Source organism: Cyrtonyx montezumae, unplaced genomic scaffold (genome assembly GCF_038088225.1).
Source record: "Cyrtonyx montezumae isolate F1298 unplaced genomic scaffold, pur_monq_1.0 scaffold_20, whole genome shotgun sequence".
Classification (NCBI taxonomy): domain Eukaryota; kingdom Metazoa; phylum Chordata; class Aves; order Galliformes; family Odontophoridae; genus Cyrtonyx; species Cyrtonyx montezumae.
The window spans coordinates 5001-27386 of record NW_027071937.1 but is presented as its reverse complement, the minus strand read 5'-3'; the positions used below and the strand labels follow the sequence as shown (position 1 = coordinate 27386).

At 50.6% G+C, this 22386-nt stretch overlaps 2 protein-coding genes across 5 annotated transcripts in view; one reads left to right on the top strand and one right to left on the bottom strand.

The window, feature by feature from the left end:
* Positions 1 to 4915, bottom strand: part of GARNL3 (GTPase activating Rap/RanGAP domain like 3) — a 39011-nt gene extending 34096 nt beyond the window's left edge. For 2 of the 4 annotated variants that reach the window (XM_065737204.1, XM_065737206.1), the window contains exon 1: positions 214 to 405. In XM_065737204.1, coding sequence (XP_065593276.1) covers positions 214 to 269 — 56 coding nt within the window. In that variant the 5' untranslated portion in view covers positions 270 to 405. Of the gene's footprint in view, positions 1 to 213; positions 411 to 4769 lie in introns of those variants that run through there. The other 2 variants (XM_065737208.1, XM_065737209.1) reach the window with 2 other exon arrangements.
* Positions 4916 to 8123: 3208 nt separating this feature from the next.
* On the top strand, positions 8124 to 13073 carry LOC136049143 (uncharacterized). Its single transcript, XM_065737185.1, has 2 exons — positions 8124 to 8214; positions 12289 to 13073. The coding sequence occupies exons 1-2, from the start codon at positions 8124 to 8126 to the stop codon at positions 13071 to 13073; spliced, it is 876 nt and encodes a 291-aa protein (XP_065593257.1).
* The last annotated feature ends 9313 nt before the right edge of the window (positions 13074 to 22386 follow it).

The following is a 22386-nucleotide window of genomic DNA, read 5'->3' as shown; positions in this document are numbered from 1 at the left end:
TTCCGTCCGGCTCCGCTCACGCCACCGGCGGCAGCTCCAGAGGAAGTGGCTGAGCCCCGGGGCTCGCAGCGCTACCCGTTCGAAAGCCCCCAAGCCCCCATCCCTAGACTCCTCGCACAGTACGAGCACGAGACCGTCCGTCCGTCATCGGCAGCGCGGGCCCATGCAACGCCGCGCCGCGCCGCGCCCAAGCCGCCTCTCTGGCTCTGGTACCGCTGAGTAAGGCCGAGGAACCGGGTGGAGACCGCCTCTGCGCTGCTTAGCTCCATGCGGGCGGCGAGGCGAGGACCTCACCGCTCCAGTGTCGCTCCCAGCGTTCCGCCCCGCTCGAGAGAGAAGACGAGAGCCCCCCTCGCACATCCCACTGCCCACACACACAAGCACCTCGCGCGCGCGCCCGTTCTGCTGCGCGACCCGCTTGGGCTCCGCGCTGGTGGTCGCGCCGCCGCGAAGACTGCCGGGAGCTGTAGTTTTGGGCGGCGAGAAAGCGGCCTGTTTTTTGTAGCGGGAGGAGCAGGGTGGGAAACGCGAGGCGTGCTGTCGGCTGAGCGGTGGCAGTTTGGCACCTCCGATCTCACGTTTACACCTAAGAAACCTTATCTATTCACCCAGTCTCTCACGTAAAAATGTCTGCTGTTACTAGAGAAGCGTATCTGTGTCCCCAAGTAGTACTGAATATATGAAAGTCAGAGAAAGAATGGTAAGCTGCAGACATCCAACAACTGCATCTAAGTGTAGAACGCGATGCTCAATTAACAAAATTTAAATATACTTATTTTGGTTTTACTCCAGTGCCAAAAAAAGAGTGAGAATTCCATGTGTGGAGCACTCTAGGACCAACATCCCTTCATGCTTTCTCCTGCACAATGCTTTTTTCTTCATACATACAGATAATTGTAGCATGTAATAGTTCTTTTAGACAGAAATAATGACATCAAATTTAAAACAGTAACACTTAAACCAACCTGGGAAATAATCTCACCTCATCAGACATACTACTGTGATTTCACTATTAAACGTTAGTAAATTAAAGCTAACAAGAACCTGCACTTTTGTGGCTACAACTTTCTTTTTGAAAAGGAAATCTTATATCTACAAGCAAGAAATTCCAGGAAGATAAATGGTTAAGTACTGAAAACAATGCTTTGCACTTGTTAATTGTATTACTAATTGTTGCTTTTGTTTATTGAAGGATTATCTCCTGTGTATGGAAAGATCTTCCAGTTTTTTTAACTCAATGGAAATAATTGTTTTTAGCCTTATAAAATAATGCCTTGAAAGGATTAAAATAATGCCTTAGTTGTTTGTAGACTACGTGTATGGAATTAATTACATCATAACTTAAATTTCATAACACAAGTCCAACCATTTACCACTGACAGTTTTATTGCAAACTGATATTAATATATTCCGCAGGAAAGTTGAAATTAACTTTCACCTAATAACACTTGAAACTCAAGGCTGACTGTTGGTATATCAAATCATTCTAATGAACAATACGCATTGCCAGTAAAACAGCTTCAAGGTAGCTTCTATAATAGAGAAACGTAAGTCTTTATTGAAAGAAATAACTATCAACCCTACTCAACATTTTGTACTAAAACACAACCTTCCTTATCCCTGAGTATCTCCATTGCTTTACAAGTTTGCCATAAACAAGACTTAATTTCTCTTGCTCCTTCAGAAGAACCTACTTCTATGGAAATAAAGACACATAAGGAAACTATTACTTAAATTATTTCATTTTCACTTTAAAGAAGTTGTCGTTTACCATATTCCTCTTCCCTTCTGTGCAAGAGGTATAAAATAGTTAAAATGAATACATGTATTCATTCAAATTTAAGTATTTGCTCTGTGGTACCTCACTATCATACTAAAACAATAATATCAACATTTACAACATAATCACCTCTGTTTCAAACAGAAAAGAAACCCTGCCTCTGCAGACTCTAGAAACTACAACACTACAGAAGATTCTCACTTCAGTTTTTCAAACTAAGTTTTTTTCTCAATCAGTTCCTTTCTAAGTAGTCTCCTGAAAGCCTGAGTCTGTCTCACACCATGAAATTGTGAAAACAGCATGTAAAAATTCCAGCCAGGATGGAATCCAAATACAGACACTCTAAATGAAAAAGATCAGCACATTAGATTTCTGTATTATGCCATCACTTCCATGTTTCTGTAACTCACTGTGTAATAAATCTTAAACATCAACAAAAACACACAATTCTTTAGAAAAACTTCCTCCTTTATGATGTTCTATTGTTGATTATTTTTGCATTTTCTCAAAGAACACAAAGACAGAACTAAGAAAGTTTAGCTTGGATGTTATTCACTAAGATGTAGGATTCATGTTGGCAGCTTAAAATAATGGTAGGTGCTTCTTATTCTGTTGCAGAACAAAGCATATCTCAGCAGTTATGGGCTAGCAGAAACACAATTAGCATAACTGCTTTAGCTATATTTTTACTTACTGCTAATTGTTTGCCAAGTTATTCCCTACTTGTCCCCCAAAAGAAAAAAATAATATACACACAGATGGATTTTATAAACACATGTACTGATAAAAAGATAGTATTTTTAAAGGTTGTAGCAGAAATGCTAAGTCATGACCTGAACCAGTGATTGAGCACCTGGTGGGAAGGCAGGGCCAACCCAGAGGAACTCAGGTGCAATGCAATGCAATGCAATGCAATGCAATGCACCTGAGTAATTGCACTGGCTCCTCCCCTTACAAGACCTCATTTAAAGGCTGTCAGTAGCCTTAAGATAAGAGTATCTTGCAGGAGAAAGCTGTGTGCTTGAGGCCTTCTAAGTATATGCAGCTTTTTTCCTTCATTTCTGCACCCGTGGCTGCTGCGTTTGGGCTTGTCCTCATTTGCTACAGCCAAAAACTTTGCCACCCCGCCATTACTGCTCTACTTTCTGTCACATTATAGCGTTGCAAAGGGATAGACAAAAGAGACTACAATGCACGATTTAAAGAAGAGAGGTACAGTTATAGGGTAATTAGGAAAGACACACATTTCACTGGAAACGATACAACATGGTAATAAACTTGAAGGAAAGTATAAATCACAGTGATTCACTACTTTCTCTGTTTAATTTCCATAATTAAATCTCCCTTAATCTAATTCTTCCTTTATAATAGCATTCAGTTTTATATAAAGAACAAGGAAGGGCTTAATTAGCCAGATTTGTGATATCTGTAGCGTCAGCAACTTCAAATAGTGCTATACTTGCTGTAAAAAAAATAAAATTAAAAAAACCCTCCTCATTACTCTTGTTGAGGCCTTGTGAAACAAGTCTAACTTTCTAACATAATTCTGTCCAGGAGAGATTCTCAGTGTTTTGCAGAATCTTAGAAATGAATACAGCTGCTATATTTGACAAGTAATGACACTAGTGAGATTTCAAAACAACTCTATTCGTACTCTTTATCTCCCTGACTTTCCCAAAAGAGTACAACCACACTTTTTTTAGTGACACTTTGTAGGCATGGATGTTCCCTTTAAAGCTGCATCGTTTAGTAATTCTCTGCTGGTGAGATATAATGACATTATCTTCTGAAGCATGCTGAAGCACACTTGCATAATATCACAGAATCATAGAAGGTGGAAGGGACCTCTGGGGATCACCTAGTCCAACATCCCTGCTACAGCAGTTTCCTTAGAATAGGTTGCATAGAATATCTCCAGAGAAGGAGACTCTGCAAGTTACCTGGATAGCCCATTCCACTGCTCTGTCACCCTCACAGTAAAGCAGTTCTTACTCATGTATGTACAGAACTTCCTGTGTTCCAGTTTTTGCCCATTGCCACTTGTCCTGTTGCTGCACACCACTGAAAAGAGACTGGCCTCATTCACTTGACTTCCACACTTTATAAAGATTGATAAGATCATCTCTCAGTCTTCTCCAGCCTGAACAGAGACAGGTCTCTCAGCCTTTCCTCATATGGAAGATGCTCCAGGCCCTTGATAAATAAATATTAAAATAATTTTTTTACTTAGAAGTAAGGAACTAAAAGAACCGCAGTCATCACTACATATAACACCAAACAGAAAGGTAGATTCTCTATCGGCAACAGAGAATTTAGTATTCTAGACCAAAAAGGTTTTTTTTTTTTTTTTGTAAGTAAATAAATAAATGAATAAGAGGGTGCTTTTGCAATTGCATAGCTGATGGAATAAGGGTTGAAAATCTAAACAAAACCCAGTAAATCAAATAAATACCAATCCATGATGCTTGTAATTAAATAAATAAATTTCAACATGGGGTAAGCTTTGATTCATTTTTTTTTAAGAAGGCTAGTAAACAAAGTGTATAGCTTATGGGAGTTAAAAAGGGACCACTGAACTGTATTTTCTTCTGGGAAAAAAAACAACATTATCTTATATAGGTAGAAGTGAAGTAATTATCTTCTCAAATGGATTGAAAAATTCACATGATCGAGTAAACTCCATTTTTAAGAAAACAAACAGTAATTTTAAGAAAACAAGATAATACATTCATTTTAAAAACATCCTAGATTTCCCAAATGGAAAAATTCATCTATGCATTTCAAATGATACTTTTGCAACATGTAAAGAAAGATAAAAGGACTTCATTTACAGCAGGCAAGCCTTCCTTATGCCTTGGAGAATATGTGTGCAACTGAATATATTCATATATATATATATATATATATATATATATATATATATATATATATATTCACATCACATATATATTCACAGCCTTATCAAGGCCTGGCCGGTTCACCCACAGACCTCATTCGGGTAAGATCTTCAGCTTGCTTTCTTATTTTCAACCGATATCTGAAGGCATTTGTTCTGTTATCTCACATTTCAGGGTCACCACCAAGCCGGGCAGGCCGCCGCCGATCAGCAGCGAGAACGCGCGGCGCCTCCGTCCCTCTCGGGTAAGAACTGCCGTCACCCGCCTGCCCGGCCGCCTGCACGCAGCTCCACCGCAGGGCCGCCCGGCCCGCCCGCGCCCGCGGCCCGCCCACCGCCCGCGCTACCGGGACGGCAGCCGCTGCTCTCCGACGGTCTCGAGACAGGTATTTACCAGAGGACTCTCAGAGGCGCCGGGCACCAACAGCAGCTGGCGGTGAAGCTGCCCGGCGCACCTGAGAACGGCATCAGGACAGCCCTGGGGCGCCGCGACGGAAGGCTCCCTGTTCGGCCGGGCCAGGCGAGCGCGCGGCTACGGAGACCACCGGCGGGGGCCGCGCGGCGGTGCGGCGCTCCGCAGCCCCGCAGCTCAGGTCCTTTCCGCCGCGCACCATGGCGCAGGCTGCTGAGCCCAGGTCCTAGAGTCCGCAGGTCTGTGGCCCCGCAGAGAGAGCGCTGGCGTTGCATGTTAGGCGGCTTGAGAACGGAAGCAGAGTCCTGCTTCTGTCAGTATCACATTAGATCAGTCACTCAGCATCTAATTCTTCTAGAGGCTATGTTTTTCAGCCTGATGTGGCTGGACGCTGCTTTTTGAGGGTACGCCGGAATCCATAGGGGAACCATAGAATGCACTGCCTTGTGGAAATGACCCAGTGTTAGGTTATAAGGCAGGTATGTTTATTTGGTGCTGCATACACATGCCGGGTGCGAGGAGGGCAGCCCCACCTAACTTGCGTGCGGAAGAGCAAAGCAACTGCATTTTTAAGAGCATAAAGTATACATTATTCATTATGTTCAGAAGTCAATAAAAAAATTAAAAAACAGCATAAATATTACTAAGGAATTGTGTGCTTGGCACTGCACCATCACGGTGGTGGCTTTTCTTCACTGAGTGACCCAGCAGTGGGAGGGGCAGCAATGTGCAGGGGACAGGGGAGAGGAATGGCAGCAGGGCATCACTCACAGGGGCCTCAGCTACAGGACAGTGAGGGAGCAGTCAAGGGCAGTGCTGGGAATGGGTTGGGAGACTCAGATAAGGCAAAAGGGGAGATACGACCAAGCATCTGCAGCTTTACTGTCTTGTGTGGTTGTGGAACCATATCCAACTTTGATGTCACCTCAACCCAGCTTGAAGAATGGGAATGGAAGACCCAGCATTGATTGGGGGCTGCTCACCCTCGTCTTGCAGGTGGTCTAGGGGCCTGAGGTTGCCCATTCCCAGTGCTCCAGGGCACCTGAGAGGCTTCCCTGGGTGCTAGGTGGACCAGCCCAGGCCACAGGTTACCTGAGCCTATGCTCCAGGCTCTCTTGTATGCTCCAGAACATCTGAGAGACTTAATACGGGTCCAGGGCTTGTCCTTGGGGTGCAAAAGAGGCATCTGTAAATAAATACATTAAAACGTAAAAAACACTGACACATACACACACAAGAAAAGCATGACCACGTAAATTTAATCTTTTTTAATAGATATTCATAAGCACTTTGCGCAGGATTCCTGGATTTGAAGAGTTTCCTTTGGTTTTCGTCGTCTTCGCTTGTCTTTATACTTCCACCTCGTCTTCTAGCTTTGTGTCCTTCCCCTGTCACCAAAGAAATAGAGAACGGAACGCCGGAGACTGTGCTGCCAGCACTCGTCAATCTCATACAAATTCTTCCAGCGGCCTCTGCTGTCACCGCGTGGCCATTACATCACCATGCAGTCACAAGTTTGCTGCCGCAGGAAATAGGACGCATGCGTGCAGAAACGAGGAAATGGCGAATACACGTTCGCAAAGGGGCCGGCGAGGAGCCCATTTTTGGACCGTTAGCTCAACATTTCCCGTCTCCTCATTTAATTCCGCTACCTTTATTCCCTGATTATGTGCTCGATCGCGAATCCGATCCGGGAAGCGGCAATTTTCGTTCGGCTCCACCCCTATACACGCCGCCAGCACCCGATTGGATCGGTTCCGCACATGACCACCAGGAGCCCGCCCCGTCCGCGCGCACGCGCAGTACCGAGGCGGTGCTCAGTGCTGCCGCCGTGTGGGCAGAATTCGGTACTGCAGGCAGTGAAAAAAACATGCGTGCTAATACGGGGAAACTGCGCATGCGCATATATTCTCCTAAAACACCTCCATGCTGAGGTCCCTTAAGTGCCGGCGAGCAGCCCGTTTTTTCACTGTCAATGCAACAATACCTCCCGCCTCCCCATTTAGGATTTCGCCCCTTTTTTTCGCCGCTTATGTGCCGATCGCGATTCCGATCGTGCAAGCTGCCATTTTCGTTCGGCTCCACCCCTATGCATCATGCAGGCATTCGATTGGCTAGTCTCCGCACATGACCGCCAGGAGCCCGCCCCGTTCGGGCGCACGCGAAGTACCGCGGCGGTCCTCAGTGCTGCCACCGTGTGGGCAGTACTACAGGCACTGCCCTAAAAAAAAATAAAAAAAGCGCATGCATGCGAATACGGCGTAACACCGCATGCGCATAGATTTCCCTAAAACACTCCCACAGATGCGGTACCAAAATTGCCGGCGAGCAGCCCGTTTTCAGACCATCAACACAACAATACTTCCAGCCTCCCAATTTAGGATTCCACCCCTTTTTTCGTTGCATATGTGCCGATCGCGATTCCGATCCTGCAAGCTGCCATTTTCCCCATCTCCGCCCCAGCCAACGTTAGGAATAGCATCTCCCCCACAACCAACACCACCAACAGCATCACCCCCCCTCAACCAACACCATCAACAGCAACTCCCCTCCTAACAAAAACAGGAACAGCATCTCCCCCCCACAACCAACACCAGGAACAGCACCACCCCCCCCAGCGAACATCACAAGGAACAGCACCTCCCCCCCACCAACACCTGGAACAGCATCTCCCTTCCCAACCCACAACAGGAACTGCATCTCCCCCCCACAACCAACAACACCAGCAACAGCATCTCCCCCACCAACCAACAACACAAACAGCATCCCCCCTCAATCCCTTGGTCTCCCACCCCCACCATAACCCCCACCTCCATGTCTTCTCTTAGTGTGACTCCATGATGTCACCCCCAGTGATACTTCAACATCACCCTAGTGATAGCAAACAATGTTCCCCCAACAACGTCATCTTCCAGCATCATCCCAATGTCACTCCTTGACTTCAGCCCCTACTGATATTCCGACATAACCCCCTATGTCACTGCTGTATGCCACCCCACATCTCCCTCAGCATCTCTCCTTGATGTGACCAATAGATGTCCCACAGTGCACCATTACTTTATGGCCCCCAGGAGGCGGCAAAGCGCCAGAAAGCAGAGAGCAGAGAGCAGAACATGGCAGCAGTGGGTGGGACAGGCAATGCCAGCAGGGCGTCCCCTGCACCAAAGGGCACTGTGCCTCTCCCCAGGGTCTGCAGGGTTTGTTCCATTGCTGCACTGCATCTGCGTGGCCAGCGCAGGACACAGAGCCCAAGTGGAACTCCTGCTTGCACAACAAGTCTTGGTTTGATTCCCTGACACAGCTTCCAACAGCGGCACCCCAAAATCTCACCCAAGTGTTACTCTCTGATTCCCCCCCTCAGTGGTTCTCCAACATCACTCCCAGCATGACCCCATCATCCACACCCCACATCACCCCAAATCAATGCCCACAATAATGTTCCCAGCATCCCTCTCCTATGTTCCCCCCCAGTGTCTCTTCCTAACATCACACTAATGTCACTGTGTCACTCAGGGATGTCCCAGCAGCATCACCCCAGTGTCGCTCCTTGCTGTTAAACATCAGTGGTACCCCCAACATCTCCACACCACTTCGCTCTCCAATGTCTCCCCCAGTATCACCTCAGTACTGTCCCTCAGTGTCACCCATCAGTGCCCCCCCCAACCAACACCACCAGCAGCAGCATCGCCCCCCCCAACCAACACCACCAGCAGCAGCATCGCCCCCCCCAGCCAACACCACCTGCAGCAGCAGCATCGCCCCCCCCAGCCAACAACAGGAATAGCATCTTCCCCTAACTAACATCAGCAACAGCATCTCCCCCTCCAATCAACAACAGCATCTCCCCCCAACCCTTTGGTCTCCCACCCCCACCATCACTCCCACCTCCATTTCTTCTCTCAGTGTGACTCCCCGATGTCACCCCCAGTGATACTTCGACATCACCCCAGTGATAGCAAACAATGTCTCCCCAAGAACGTCATCTTCCAGCATCACCCCAATGTCAATCCTTGACTTCAGCCCCCACTGATATCCAGACATAACCCTCTATGTCACTGTTGTATCTCACCCCACATGTCCCCCACTTCTCTCCTCCATGTGACCCATAGCAGTCCCACAGTGCCCCATTACTTTATGACCCCCGGGAGGCGGCAAAGCGCCGGAAAGCAGAGAGCAGAACATGGCAGCAGTGGGTGGACAGGCAGTGCCAGCAGGGCGTCCCCTGCACCAAAGGGCACTGTGCCTCTCCCTCACCGCTGCCTCTCTCTAGCTGTGCTTCTCCCCAGGGTCTGCAGGGTTTGTTCCATTGCTGCACCGCATCTGCGTGGCCAGCGCAGGACACGGAGCCCAAGTGGAACTCCTGCTTGCACAATAACTCTTGGTTTGGTGCCCTGACACAGCTCCCAACAGTGTCACCCCAAAAAGTCACTCAAGTGTTACTCTCTGATTCCCCCCCCTCAGTATTTCTCCAACATCACTCCCAGCATGACCCCATCATCCACACCCCACATCACCCCAAATCAGTTCCCCCATAATGTTCCCAGCATTCCTCTCCTAAGTCCCTCCCCCGTGTCACTTCCCAACATCACACACCGATGTCACTGCGTCACTCAGGGTTGTCTCCAGCAGTGTCACCCCAGCTTCACTCCTTGCTGTTAAACATCAGTGGTACCCCCAACATCACCACACCACTTTGCTTGCCAATGTCTCCCCCAGTATCACCTCAGTACCACCCCTCAGTGTCACCCCCCCCAACAACAAAAGAAACAGCATCTCCCTCCTCAACCAACACCATGAACAGCATCTCCCCCCCAACCACGACCAGGAACAGCATCTCCCCCCTCAACCAACACCATGAACAGCATGTCCCCCAATTATAATCAACAAGAACAGCGTCTCCCCCCCAACCAACCAATACCAGCAACAGCGTCTCCCCCCCCCGGAACAACACCACCAGCAACAGCGTCTCCCCCCCCCGGAACAACACCACCAGCAACAGCGTCTCCCCCCCCCGGAACAACACCACCAGCAACAGCGTCTCCCCCCCCCGGAACAACACCACCAGCAACAGCGTCTCCCCCCCCCGGAACAACACCACCAGCAACAGCGTCTCCCCCCCCCGGAACAACACCACCAGCAACAGCGTCTCCCCCCCCCGGAACAACACCACCAGCAACAGCGTCTCCCCCCCCCGGAACAACACCACCAGCAACAGCGTCTCCCCCCCCCGGAACAACACCACCAGCAACAGCGTCTCCCCCCCCCCAACAACACCACCAGCAACAGCGTCTCCCCCCCCCCAACAACACCACCAGCAACAGCGTCTCCCCCCCCCAACAACACCACCAGCAACAGCGTCTCCCCCCCCCCCAACAACACCACCAGCAACAGCGTCTCCCCCCCCCCAACAACACCACCAGCAACAGCGTCTCCCCCCCCCAACAACACCACCAGCAACAGCGTCTCCCCCCCCCCAACAACACCACCAGCAACAGCGTCTCCCCCCCCCCAACAACACCACCAGCAACAGCGTCTCCCCCCCCCAACAACACCACCAGCAACAGCGTCTCCCCCCCCCAACAACACCACCAGCAACAGCGTCTCCCCCCCCCAACAACACCACCAGCAACAGCGTCTCCCCCCCCCCAACAACACCACCAGCAACAGCGTCTCCCCCCCCCCAACAACACCACCAGCAACAGCGTCTCCCCCCCCCCCCCAACAACACCACCAGCAACAGCGTCTCCCCCCCCCCCCCAACAACACCACCAGCAACAGCGTCTCCCCCCCCCCAACAACACCACCAGCAACAGCGTCTCCCCCCCCCGGAACAACACCACCAGCAACAGCGTCTCCCCCCCCCCCAACAACACCGTCTCCCCCCCCCAACAACACCACCAGCAACAGCGTCTCCCCCCCCCCAACAACACCACCAGCAACAGCGTCTCCCCCCCCCCAACAACACCACCAGCAACAGCGTCTCCCCCCCCCCAACAACACCACCAGCAACAGCGTCTCCCCCCCCCCAACAACACCACCAGCAACAGCGTCTCCCCCCCCCAAACCCTTTGGTCTCCCACCCCCACTGTCACCCCTACCTCCATGTCTTCTCTCAGTGTGACTCCCTGATGTCACCCCCCAGTGATACCTCAACATCACCCCAGTGATAGCAAACAATGTCTCCCCAAGAACGTCATCTTCTAGCATCACCCCAGTGTCACTCCTTGACTTCAGCCCCCACTGATACCCGGACATAACCCTCTATGTCACTGTTGTATCTCACCCTACATGTCCCCCACTTCTCTCCTCCATGTGACCCATAGCAGTCCCACAGTGCCCCATTACTTTATGACCCCCGGGAGGCGGCAAAGCGCCGGAAAGCAGAGAGCAGAACATGGCAACAGTGGGTGGACAGGCAGTGCCAGCAGGGCGTCCCCTGCACCAAAGGGCACTGTGCCTCTCCCCCACCGCTGCCTCTCTCTAGCTGTGCTTCTCCCCAGGGTCTGCAGGGTTTGTTCTATTGCTGCACCGCATCTGCATGGCCAGCGCAGGACACGGAGCCCAAGTGGAACTCCTGCTTGCACAACAATCCTTGGTTTGCGTGCCCAACACAGCCCACCAGGTTCAGCCCCAAAGTGTCACCCCAACATTACTCCCTGATGTCCTCCCCCAGGAGAGGCCCTAAAGTCACCCCCCACTATTCATGCCCTACATCATCTCAACAACATCAACCCAAAGCATCACTGTCCTACAGGAACCTAATGCTCTCAGTCACCAGCATCCTCCCCCAGCATCCCTTCCTGGTGTCACCCCAGCATTGCCCCACAGCATCTCCCCATAACAGGATGGACAACACAGCATAACAGCATAACAACTAACTCCCATCAAATGAGAACAATACCCAAATACAACAAACATGAACACAAGAATCACACAAGAATCACACAAGAATCACACAAGAATCAAAGAGAAAAACTACCCTACCTTAGAAGATCTCCAGTACATAGAGAGCTCCAGGAAGAACCACTCAGCTCTACTTCCTACCCTTAAATGAGGGCTGGGAAGGGGTGGTCCTGGCCCCTCCCCTTCCTGTCGTCAGCAGGATTGCACACACCTGAGCTCCCCCGGTTTAGCCCCGCCCCCCCCACGTGCGCCATCACTGCTCGAAGTCCTCACTCAGCATTTCCACTGCACCCCTAGCATCACCCCAACATCTCCCCAACAGCATCACCCCTACAGCGCCACCCCAACATCACCCCAACAGCACCACCCCGACATCACTCCAACAGCTTCACTCCAACAGCGCCACTACAGCGCCACTCCATCACCACTACAGCATCACCCCAACATCACCACTACAGCGTCACCCCAACATCACCACTACAGCGTCACCCCAACATCACCACTACAGTGTCACCCCAACAGCGTCACCCCAACATCGCCCCCCCAGTGTCACTCCTCATCACCTGAATGTCATCGCAGCATCACTCCCTGGCGTCACCCCAATTTCACCCCCACTGTCCCTCCCTTATGTCACTCCCCCAGCATCACCCCAACATCATTGCTGCTGTTACCCCACACTGTCCTCCTGTCCCCCAATTTCCCCGCTGTCCTTCTGTCACTCCATCCCTCCCTGGCCCCCATCCCTGCTGTATCCCCCCCGTACCCCCATGTCCCTCTGGTCCCACCTGCTGGTTTTGGCCCCCAACTGCAGTGCATTGCCCCATGAGCAGTTCTATGCCATCTTTGGTGTCACCTCCATCAGCATCTGCGGGGACAGTCCAGAGCTGTGTCCCCTGTCTCCTATGTTGCCACGTGCCCCCCACGTGCCCCCCATGTCTCCATGTCCCCTCTGTGCCCTCGTGCTCCACCATGACCTCACTGTGGCAATGGTGCACAGCACAGGTGGCCAATGTGGCACAGCAGTGTCCCCACCTCTGTCCCTGCTGTCACTAACACTGTCACCACCACCTCCCTATAGTTGATGGGCACTGGGGATGTGCCTCTTGGGGATGTGGGGACACTGGGGACACGCGGACATTGAGGACAGTGGGGAGATATTGAGGGGACATTGTGGGTAAGATGATGGTGTGGCTACAGTGGGGAATGGGGACATGGAGAGGGACACTGTGGCGATCCAGGGGGATGCGGGGACACTGTGGATGCTGGGGGAGACACTGTGGATGTTGTAGAGACATCGTGGAGCACTGGGGGATGTGGGGACATTGGCACAGTAATGAGGGAGCTCATACATCCATCATCCCTCTTTGCACAGGACAGGCAGACCTGGTTTATTCTAATTTACTCACACCTGTATGGGAACTGTCAGTCACAGCCCAAGCTGTGATGGAGCACCTGGTGAGGGGGCGTGGCCAGCCCTCGGAGCACAGGTGGGAGCAGTTGAGCCGTGGGAGGGGATAGGAGGAGATCCCTGGCTCCACCCCCCCCTGCCCTCATTTAAGGGCCGGCAGCCGCAGGGGCAGCATCTCAGCCTGGAGCTGCTACCTATGGAGTGTCTGGGTCAGTGCTGCTCCTTGGAATGAGGTCAGTGATTTCTGTTTTGCTTCTGGTTTATGCTTTTTGTTGTTTTTTTATGTTTTCTGTCATTTTTGGGGATCTGATTTTGGTTTAAAGGAGCTATGTTTGCTCTTTGTGTTCTCTCTATGCCCTTCCTTTTTTCTGTAAGGGAGGTGCTGGGGTTATTTCTTTTTCTCTGAACTGGTGATGGAGGAGCTGCTGTTTATTCTGTTCTTTCACTACTGCCTCACTTCTGGAGTGCTTCAATCAGCCCCAGGGTGACGCTGCTCAGCCAATGGAGCACTGCAGCTCTGGGGATGCCTGGAGCTTATGCCCTTTTCTGCAAAGGGGTTCAGTGTTTTCAAAATCTTTTTTGTGCTTTTTTTAAAGCTTTTTTTTTTTTCCTGGCTAAGCCTTTGTTTCTTCCTTTACAGTTTTCATCTCATCATCTCTACCTTGGGGTCCTGAACTTTGCTCCTGCATCATCCCAGCCTGTTCTACAACTGTGGTGAATGGTGCTCTACATCAGCTCAGGTGGAGTATTGTTTAGAGGCATTTTGTGACTCGTTATCACATAATGAATTATGTTTTGTTTCTTTGTTCTGATCTCTTTTTACAGCTCAGTGGTGTTTAACGCTTGCCGGGACTCCTCTAATTGATGGTGTAAGTATTGTGGGATCTGCAGAGCAGGAAATGGAACACCGTGAGCCCCTCATTTGTGCATCGCTCGTATGCAGGCAGGTTTTCTGCTGGCCGTGGTAAGAGATGAAATGGGGTTACAAGTGCTCCTTTCTCAGAGGAGCGCGTTTGTGTAAGAAGTGCTGCTCTGTATGTGTGGGGCAGTGCCTTCATTGCTGTTCTGTGTCCAACAGGTGGCTATGGGGAGCTGCAGCACTCCTGGGGATACAGCAGCTGCACTGAGGAACGTGGGGTGCTCCACAAAAGCAGTGAGTAAAACAAAGCTGCATCTCCTGGGATGGCTCAGAACCGGACTCTGCTGACTGGTAACTGGTCACCCACACAGGTAAGGACAGCACACACTCACTGCTGCTTTTCTATCACCTAGCATGGCACAATGTAGTCCTCCCAGAGCTTTTTCCCTGTGCTTCAGGGTACCCAAAAGCTGACTGTCTTTTTCATTTTCCTCCTGGGTGTTGTCCTTGCCCTTTCCCTTGTCTTTCTTTGCTTTGTTCTTCTTCTCTTTGTGCTGCCTCCTTACGTTTGCTCGGTCTTTCTCCTGGCATCGTTCTCTTGGCCCCTGAGTGCATTACTTGCACTGTTCCCTTTCCATTTTCTGTGCTTTCCCTTTTTCTTCTCCTTGTCTTTTGCCCTTTCCCTGGGCATTTTAGCGCCGTTCTCCTGTCCCAGCTCTGGGCCTTTTGGCGTCGCTCTGTTGTTCCTGTAGTGCATTCCTTGCACTGTTCCCCTTCCATGCCCTGTGCTTTCCCTGCTTCTCCTCCTTGTCCTTTGCCTTTTCCCTGGGCATTTTAGTGCCGTTCTCTCATCCCAGCTCTGGGCCTTTTGGCGTCGCTCTCTTTGCCCCATAGCGCGTTCCCTGGGCTTTCTCTGTTTCTCCTCGTTGTCTTTTGCCCTTTCCCTGGGCTTTTTAGCGCCGTTCTCCTGTCCCAGCTCTGGGCCTTTTGGCGTCGCTCTGTTGTTCCTGTAGTGCATTCCTTGCACTGTTCCCCTTCCATGCCCTGTGCTTTCCCTGCTTCTCCTCCTTGTCCTTTGCCTTTTCCCTGGGCATTTTAGTGCTGTTCTCTCATCCCAGCTCTGGGCCTTTTGGCGTCGCTCTCTTTGCCCCATAGCGTGTTCCCTGGGCTTTCTCTGTTTCTCCTCGTTGTCTTTTGCCCTTTCCCTGGGCTTTTTAGCGCCGTTCTCCTGTCCCAGCTCTGGGCCTTTTGGCGTCGCTCTGTTGTTCCTGTAGTGCATTCCTTGCACCGTTCCCCTTCCATGCCCTGTGCTTTCCCTGCTTCTCCTCCTTGTCCTTTGCCTTTTCCCTGGGCATTTTAGTGCCGTTCTCTCATCCCAGCTCTGGGCCTTTTGGCGTTGCTCTCTTTGCCCCATAGCGCGTTCCCTGGGCTTTCTCTGTTTCTCCTCGTTGTCTTTTGCCCTTTCCCTGGGCTTTTTAGCGCCGTTCTCTTGTCCCAGCTCCAGGCCTTCATTTGGTGTTGCTCTGTTGTCCCTGTAGCGCGTTCCTTGCACCGTTCCCCTTCCATGCCCTGGGCTTTAGTGCATTCCTCGTGCCATTCTCCTTGCCCTCATCTTTGCTGCGTCTTTCCCTGGTTCTTCTCCTTCCTTTGGCCCAGCTCTGGCCCTTTTCTTTGCACTGCTCTCTTGGCCCCATAGTGCAGTCCTTGTGCCGTTCCCTTTCCATCCCCAGGGCGTTCCCTGTGCTGTTCTCCTTCGTTCTTCTCCTTGCCTTTCCTTGCACCATTCTCCTTACCTTTCTTTTGCTTCATATCTCTCTGGGATTTCACTTTGGCTTTTCCTTGCCTGGGTGTTCTGCTTACCTTTGCCTCCCTGGGATGCGTTGGAGGCAGCTTTGATTTTAATCATCACCTGAACTGTAATCTTAATGGGAGCTCTAAAGGTAATTGTAATCATGTGCAGTGTAACACTAAACTTAATGCTAGTTGTCTTTTTCCTACTTATCTGTTAATCCTATTTAACAATATCTAGATCCTCCAATAACGCCGATTGCCTGGAGCACTGCAGCCAGAGTCCAGCAGCCGGACCTCAGCCTACAGCAGTCAGCATCAAGACCCTGCACTTCCTGACTCTACTGAGCTTCTGTATCCCTGCTGCCCCCACCCCTCTCCCTCCCATCTCCCAGGCCCTATTTTGAAGGGAGCTGTGCAGCTGCGGGACTAGGTGGCCCACAGAAGGTAATTCCTCAGAGCCCTGCATGGTGTGACAGAGCTGTTCCACCGTAGGTGCAGTAGAGCCTGGCGATAGCACCAACAGGAGCACTTGGTGAGTTTCCTGGGAGCTGTCAGCAGGCAGACTTGTTGGTTCTCCCATATCGCATCCTGACCTTCCACGTGTCTCAGCAGCGCTTCTCTGAGGATCCGCTGCACCATCTTTTCCAGCACAGAGGTGAGATCGAGGGGTCGGTGGTTCCTGGGGTCATCCTTTGTCTACATTTTACAAAGAGGTGTAATGCTGCCTTTATTCTTCTCACCAGGGACTTCACCTGATTGCTCTGACTTCAAACACCATTGAGAGCAGCTCTGCAACTCCGTCAGCTCGTTCCTCAGAACTCCACGATGCGTCTCATGGGGACCCATAGACTTTGGGATGCTCCGGTTCCCCAGGCGGTTCAGTACCTGATCTTGGCTTGTGGTGGGGGGTGGGCGGCATTGCTTCCCCAGTCCCCATATTCCAAACCAAAGCATCTGATGGCTGTGCGATAAGCAGTCATCAGAGGGGACAGAAGCAATAAAACTGAGCACTGAAACTTCTTGTGCTCTGTTACAGCTGCAGCACTGCTCTTGCTGAGCAGCATTGTGCATAGGGTTCAACCATGTTGCTCTGGGCAAGGAGCACTGCTGTGTGTGTTTGTGTAAGAGACGTTGTCCTGTATGTGTGGGACAGTGCCTTCATTGTTATTCTGTGTCCAGCAGGTGGCCATGGGGAGCTGCAGCACTCCTGGGGATGGAATGTGGAAGTGGAGAGGAATGGGAAGCTGCATTTCCTGGAATGTTCTGGAACCGGACTGTGCTGACTGGTAACTGTTCCCCCAACCAAGTAAGGGATGCGCACGCCCACCGGTGATTGCCCATCGTGCCGTGCTCCCAGAGCTTGTTCCAGTGCTGTAGGGTATCTAGAGCTGCCTGCCTGTTTCCTTCTGGCTGTTTTCTTTGTCTTTACCTCTTAGCTTTCCCTGTGGTGTTTTCTTTGCCTTTCCCCTTTGCTTTTCCCCCCACCTTTCCTTGTTTCTTCTCCTTGCCGTTTGCCTTTCTCTGCAGTGTTCTCCTTGTGTTTGCCCTGAGTTCTTGCCCTGACCTCCTCTTGGCATTGTTCTCTGCCCCCCATTGCTTTCCCTGCGCCGTTCTCCTTCCTCACCCTTTGCTTTTGTCTCTGCCTGGGCCTTTTTGTGCCGTTTTCTTGGCCCATTTCCAGGCTCTCTCTTGGCATCGTTCTCTTGGCCCTTTCGATGCATTTCCTGCATCATTCCCCTTCCTTGCCATGGCTTTCCCTGCAGTGTTCTTCTTGTGTTTGCTGTTAGTTTTGCTGGGGCCTTGTCTTTGTGCCATTCTGTTGGTCCAGCTCAGGGCCTTCTCTTGGCATCGTACTCTTGACCCCCATAGTGCTTTCTTTTTTTGCGCCATTCCCTCCTTCCCTTTCTCCTTCTTGGGTTTTTGCGCCGTTCCCTCCCTCCCTTTCTCCTTGGGTTTTTGCGCCGTTCCCTCCCTCCCTTTCTCCTTCTTGGGTTTTTGCGCCGTTCCCTCCCTCCCTTTCTCCTTCTTGGGTTTTTGCGCCGTTCCCTCCCTCCCTTTCTCCTTCTTGGGTTTTTGCGCCGTTCCCTTGCTCCCTTTCTCTTTCTTGGGTTTTTGCGCCATTCCTTCCGTCCCTTTCCCTTTTTTGCTTTTTGCACCGCTCCCCTGTTTTCGCTCTGTGTTGCTCTGGCTCTGTGTTGTTTTTGCTGCCTTTGCCCTTTGTTTTGCCTTGGCTTTTCCTGTGATGCTGTCCACGCCCTTCTCCTGGCACTGTTCTTGTGGTGCTGCTGTGGCCCTTCTCCTCGTGCTGTTCTGTTTCCTCCTGTTTTCCCCCCGCCATTCCCTGCATAGTTCTCCTCTCCTTTGTCTTTATCCCATTGTCTTTTCCTGAGATGTTCTTGACTTTGCATGCCCTGCCTCTTCTCCTTTCCTTTTCTTTTTTTTTTCTTGGGATTTCCCCTTGCTTTTGCCTGCCCTGGGTTCGGTTGGCTGGCAGCTTTGGTTTTAATGCTGATTTGAACCCCAAGCTTAATGGGAGCTCTAAAGATAATTGTATTAATGCGTACTGTAACTGTAACACTAACCCTAACTGTCCATTTCCTATTGATTACTGTATTAACCCCATTAAAACCATCCAACCCAACGGTGATGGTAACGCCCAACCCTCCAGTAACTCTGATTGCACAGAGACATTCCTGCACTCGCAATGGCATCAGATCACCAAACTCCTTTGTGTCACCATGTCTCTTGGCCCCAGGCATCTTGAGCAGCGCACACAGTGCAGGCCCCGTGTTTCTGAACAGCGCACTCACTCTTTGTTGCATTCCACAGGTGGGAGCGGAGAACTGCGCCGCAAAATCCACACGGAGGGATCCATTGTTCTTCACAGACTCGGTGAGAAACGGTAAGCTGCAACTCCTGGAATGGCACTTTGCTGCCCAGCTGCCTTAAGAGGTAAGGACAACGTGTGCACACCAATGTTTATTTATGAGTAAATTACTGCGTTTCTAGAAGATGGTTATCCCGTTGTGTTGTACTGCATCACTTTGTGCCCTGGATTTCAATCTGGGTCACCGTAGCGTAGAAGTAGAGTGTGCGTGTGTGTGTGCATGTGTAGCTGTAACCTAAGAACCATACAGCAGTACAGGCATAGTGACATAACGGTACACCCCTGTTGTGCACTGTGACCATCTCTGACCTTCAAAGTTATATCTCAAACAACTCTAAAAGTTCTTTGTAATAACCCTAACCTGACTCTTGCACCGTTTACAGGGCCGGGCTGACGGCGAGCTCTACTTGCGTTTCTGCATTTGTAGAGTTACCAATGTCTCTTTCTAAATGGTATCTCTTGTTGTTACAGGTGAAGGTCTCTTCAGCACCGCTCAGTTCTGGCCCATAGCGTCACCTGCAGTTGTAAACACAGCGTGTGGGATGCAGCACTCACATCGATTGTACTTCGTTCCATCGTCCTCAGCCCAGCAATCCAACACGTCCACATCCGTCTGACCACATCTGTTCTATGGCGGCCGATCGATGCTTCCTTCCGCTGCGACGCCGTCTCCAGACTTGCACAGGTGCACTCGGTCCCTCACCCAGTTCATCAATAAAGATTTTGGACAGGCCTGAATTCCACTTGGGACATGACACTGGTTATAGTCCCACCCTATGGGCGCGGCCATGGCACTTGTTCTTTATGCAGCCAATAGTGTCCCTGTCCCAGCACCCCCCTGTACTTATCTCCTGGAGAATCCCATGGCTCATCGTGTCCAGTGCTTTTGCCTCGCTTACGGGGTCGGGTTAGCTTTGCTCTGAGTTTGCTTGTCCAGCAGGCCGACCCAAACCTGTAATCAACACCCAGAGTTCGCAAGGAGTCCTTTTGCACTCCTTTCCAATTGGATTAAGACTCGTGCCGGTTTGCGGCCAATTGGAGTTTGGCGCTGATTTCAGCGCAGCAGGGGCTTTTGCCTCTCCCAAATTGAATTGAGTTAGGCCTTGCTTACGGGGTTGGGTTAGCTTTACTCAGTTTTTCCTTGTAGAGTAGGCTAACACCCAACCTCGTAACCAACGCACGGGCCGTTGGTCGGAGACCTTTTGCTCCTTCCCGGCCACTTTGAGACTCGTGCCGGTTTGCGGCCACACTGAGACGGATGCTGATTTCTGCTCACGCAGTGATTTTTTTCCACTTCCAATTTGACTTTAGCTATTGGTTATGGGGTCGGTTTAACTTTGCTCTGAGTTTGCTTGTCCAGCAGGCTAACCCAACCCCCTAACCAACACCCCCATCTCACACAGAGTCCTTTTGCACTCCTTTCTGATTGGATTGAGACTCGTGCCGGTTTGCGGCCAGTCCAAGATGAGCGCTGATTTCAGCGCAGGCCATGATTTTTGCCTCTTCCAAATTGAGTTAAATTTGAGTAATTGGCTTGAACTAAATTGAAAAATTAAATTTCAAATTGAGTTAGGCCTTGCTTACGGGGTTGGGTTAGCTTTACTCAGTTTTTTCCTTGTAGAGTAGGCTAACCCAACCTCAGTAACCAACGCACGGCCGTTGGTCGGAGACCTTTTGCTCCTTCCCCGGCCACTCTGAGACTCGTGCCGGTTTGCGGCCAGTCCAAGATGAGCGCTGATTTCAGCGCAGGCCATGATTTTTGCCTCTTCCAAATTGAGTTAAATTTGAGTAATTGGCTTGAACTAAATTGAAAAATTAAATTTCAAATTGAGTTAGGCCTTGCTTACGGGGTTGGGTTAGCTTTACTCAGTTTTCCTTGTAGAGTAGGCTAACCCAACCTCGTAACCAACGCACGGCCGTTGGTCGGAGACCTTTTGTTTCCTTCCCGGCCACTCTGAGACTTGAGTTCTGTCGGTCCTTTGATTCCATGTGCCCAATTAAGGAAAGCCTTTGGGTTTTTGTATATTGGGTATGTGATTGCATGCAGAACGCGGTGTTTGTGTATCCAAATGATACTGAGGCTTTGTGACCCTTGTCTAGTTGGTCTGATATGGATTATGTATATAAAGTGAGTTTTGGACTGTGTCTGTGTACACTATGGCTGTAAACATGTCTGGGACCCGCTCTGATGCTGTGTACAATGACGATGCTGTCTGGGACCCGCTCTGATGCTGTGTACAATGACGATGCTGTGTACAATGACGATGCTGTCTGGGACCCGCTCTGATGCTGTGTACAATGACGATGCTGTCTGGGACCCGCTCTGATGCTGTGTACAATGACGATGCTGTCTGGACCCGCTCTGATGCTGTGTACAATGACGATGCTGTCTGGAACCGCTCTGATGCTGTGTACAATGACGATGCTGTCTGGGAACCGCTCTGATGCTGTGTACAATGACGATGCTGTCTGGGAACCGCTCTGATGCTGTGTACAATTTGTGCCCTGGGCCTGTCTGATGTTGTAACGCTGTGGCGTAACCATTTCTCAGACCCGCTCGGATCTCTGTATGACAAAAAGATGTCTGGAACCCACTCTGTATTTGTATTTGCTGCAGTTGTAACTTGTACTGATGCAGATGATGTGTATGCTGTACCTGTAAACTGTGCCTTGTATTGTTTTGAACGTGTGTGCTCTGTATGTAAATGTGTATTGTTTGCACTATTCTGTAATATCACAGCATGCACTAAACATTGCTCATTATGGAATAAGGAATATTTGTCACACAGAACTGAGTGTTGTGTTACGTTCTCTGCACCAGGAGCATATCACCATACAAGTAGGTGACAGTAAGTGTGAGGCTAGTGTAGTTAGATTTAGGCTCTAGTTGGAGTTAGGCCTAGTTAGTGCTGAAGACTTAGCGGTGGTTGCCATTCTGGAGGTTGCGTGTGAGGTAGGACTTAGCGGTGGTTGCAGTGGTTGCGGTAGGACTTAGCGGTGGTTGCAGTGGTTGCGGTAGACTTAGCGGTGGTTGCAGTTGGTTGCGGTAGGACTTAGCGGTGGTTGCAGTTGGTTGCGGTAGGACTTAGCGGTGGTTGCGGTGGTTGCGGTAGGACTTAGCGTGGTTGCAGTTGGCTAGAGGACTTAGCGGTGGTTGCAGTGGTGCGGTAGGACTTAGCGGTGGTTGCAGTGGTTGCGGTAGGACTTAGTGTGGTTGGTTGCGGTAGGACTTAGCGGTGGTTGCAGTGGTTGCGTAGGACTTAGCGGTGTTGCAGTGGTTGCGGTAGGTTGCGGTGGTTGCAGTTGTTGCGGTGGACTTGCGGTGGTTGCGTGGTTGCGGTAGGACTTAGCGGTGGTTGCAGTTGGTTGCGGTAGGACTTAGCGGTGGTTGCAGTTGGTTGCAGTAGGACTTAGCGGTGGTTGCGGTGGTTGCAGTAGGACTTAGCGGTG

What these genes read in the sequence shown, in the direction of transcription:
- LOC136049143 (XM_065737185.1), top strand. Translation starts at nt 8,124, where the DNA reads ATGTCCCACAGTGCACCATTACTTTATGGCCCCCAGGAGGCGGCAAAG. An exon ending in GCAGAACATGGCAGCAGTGG is followed by an intron (nt 8,215 to 12,288) that starts GTGGGACAGGCA and finishes CTGCACCCCTAG; the next exon opens with CATCACCCCAACATCTCCCC.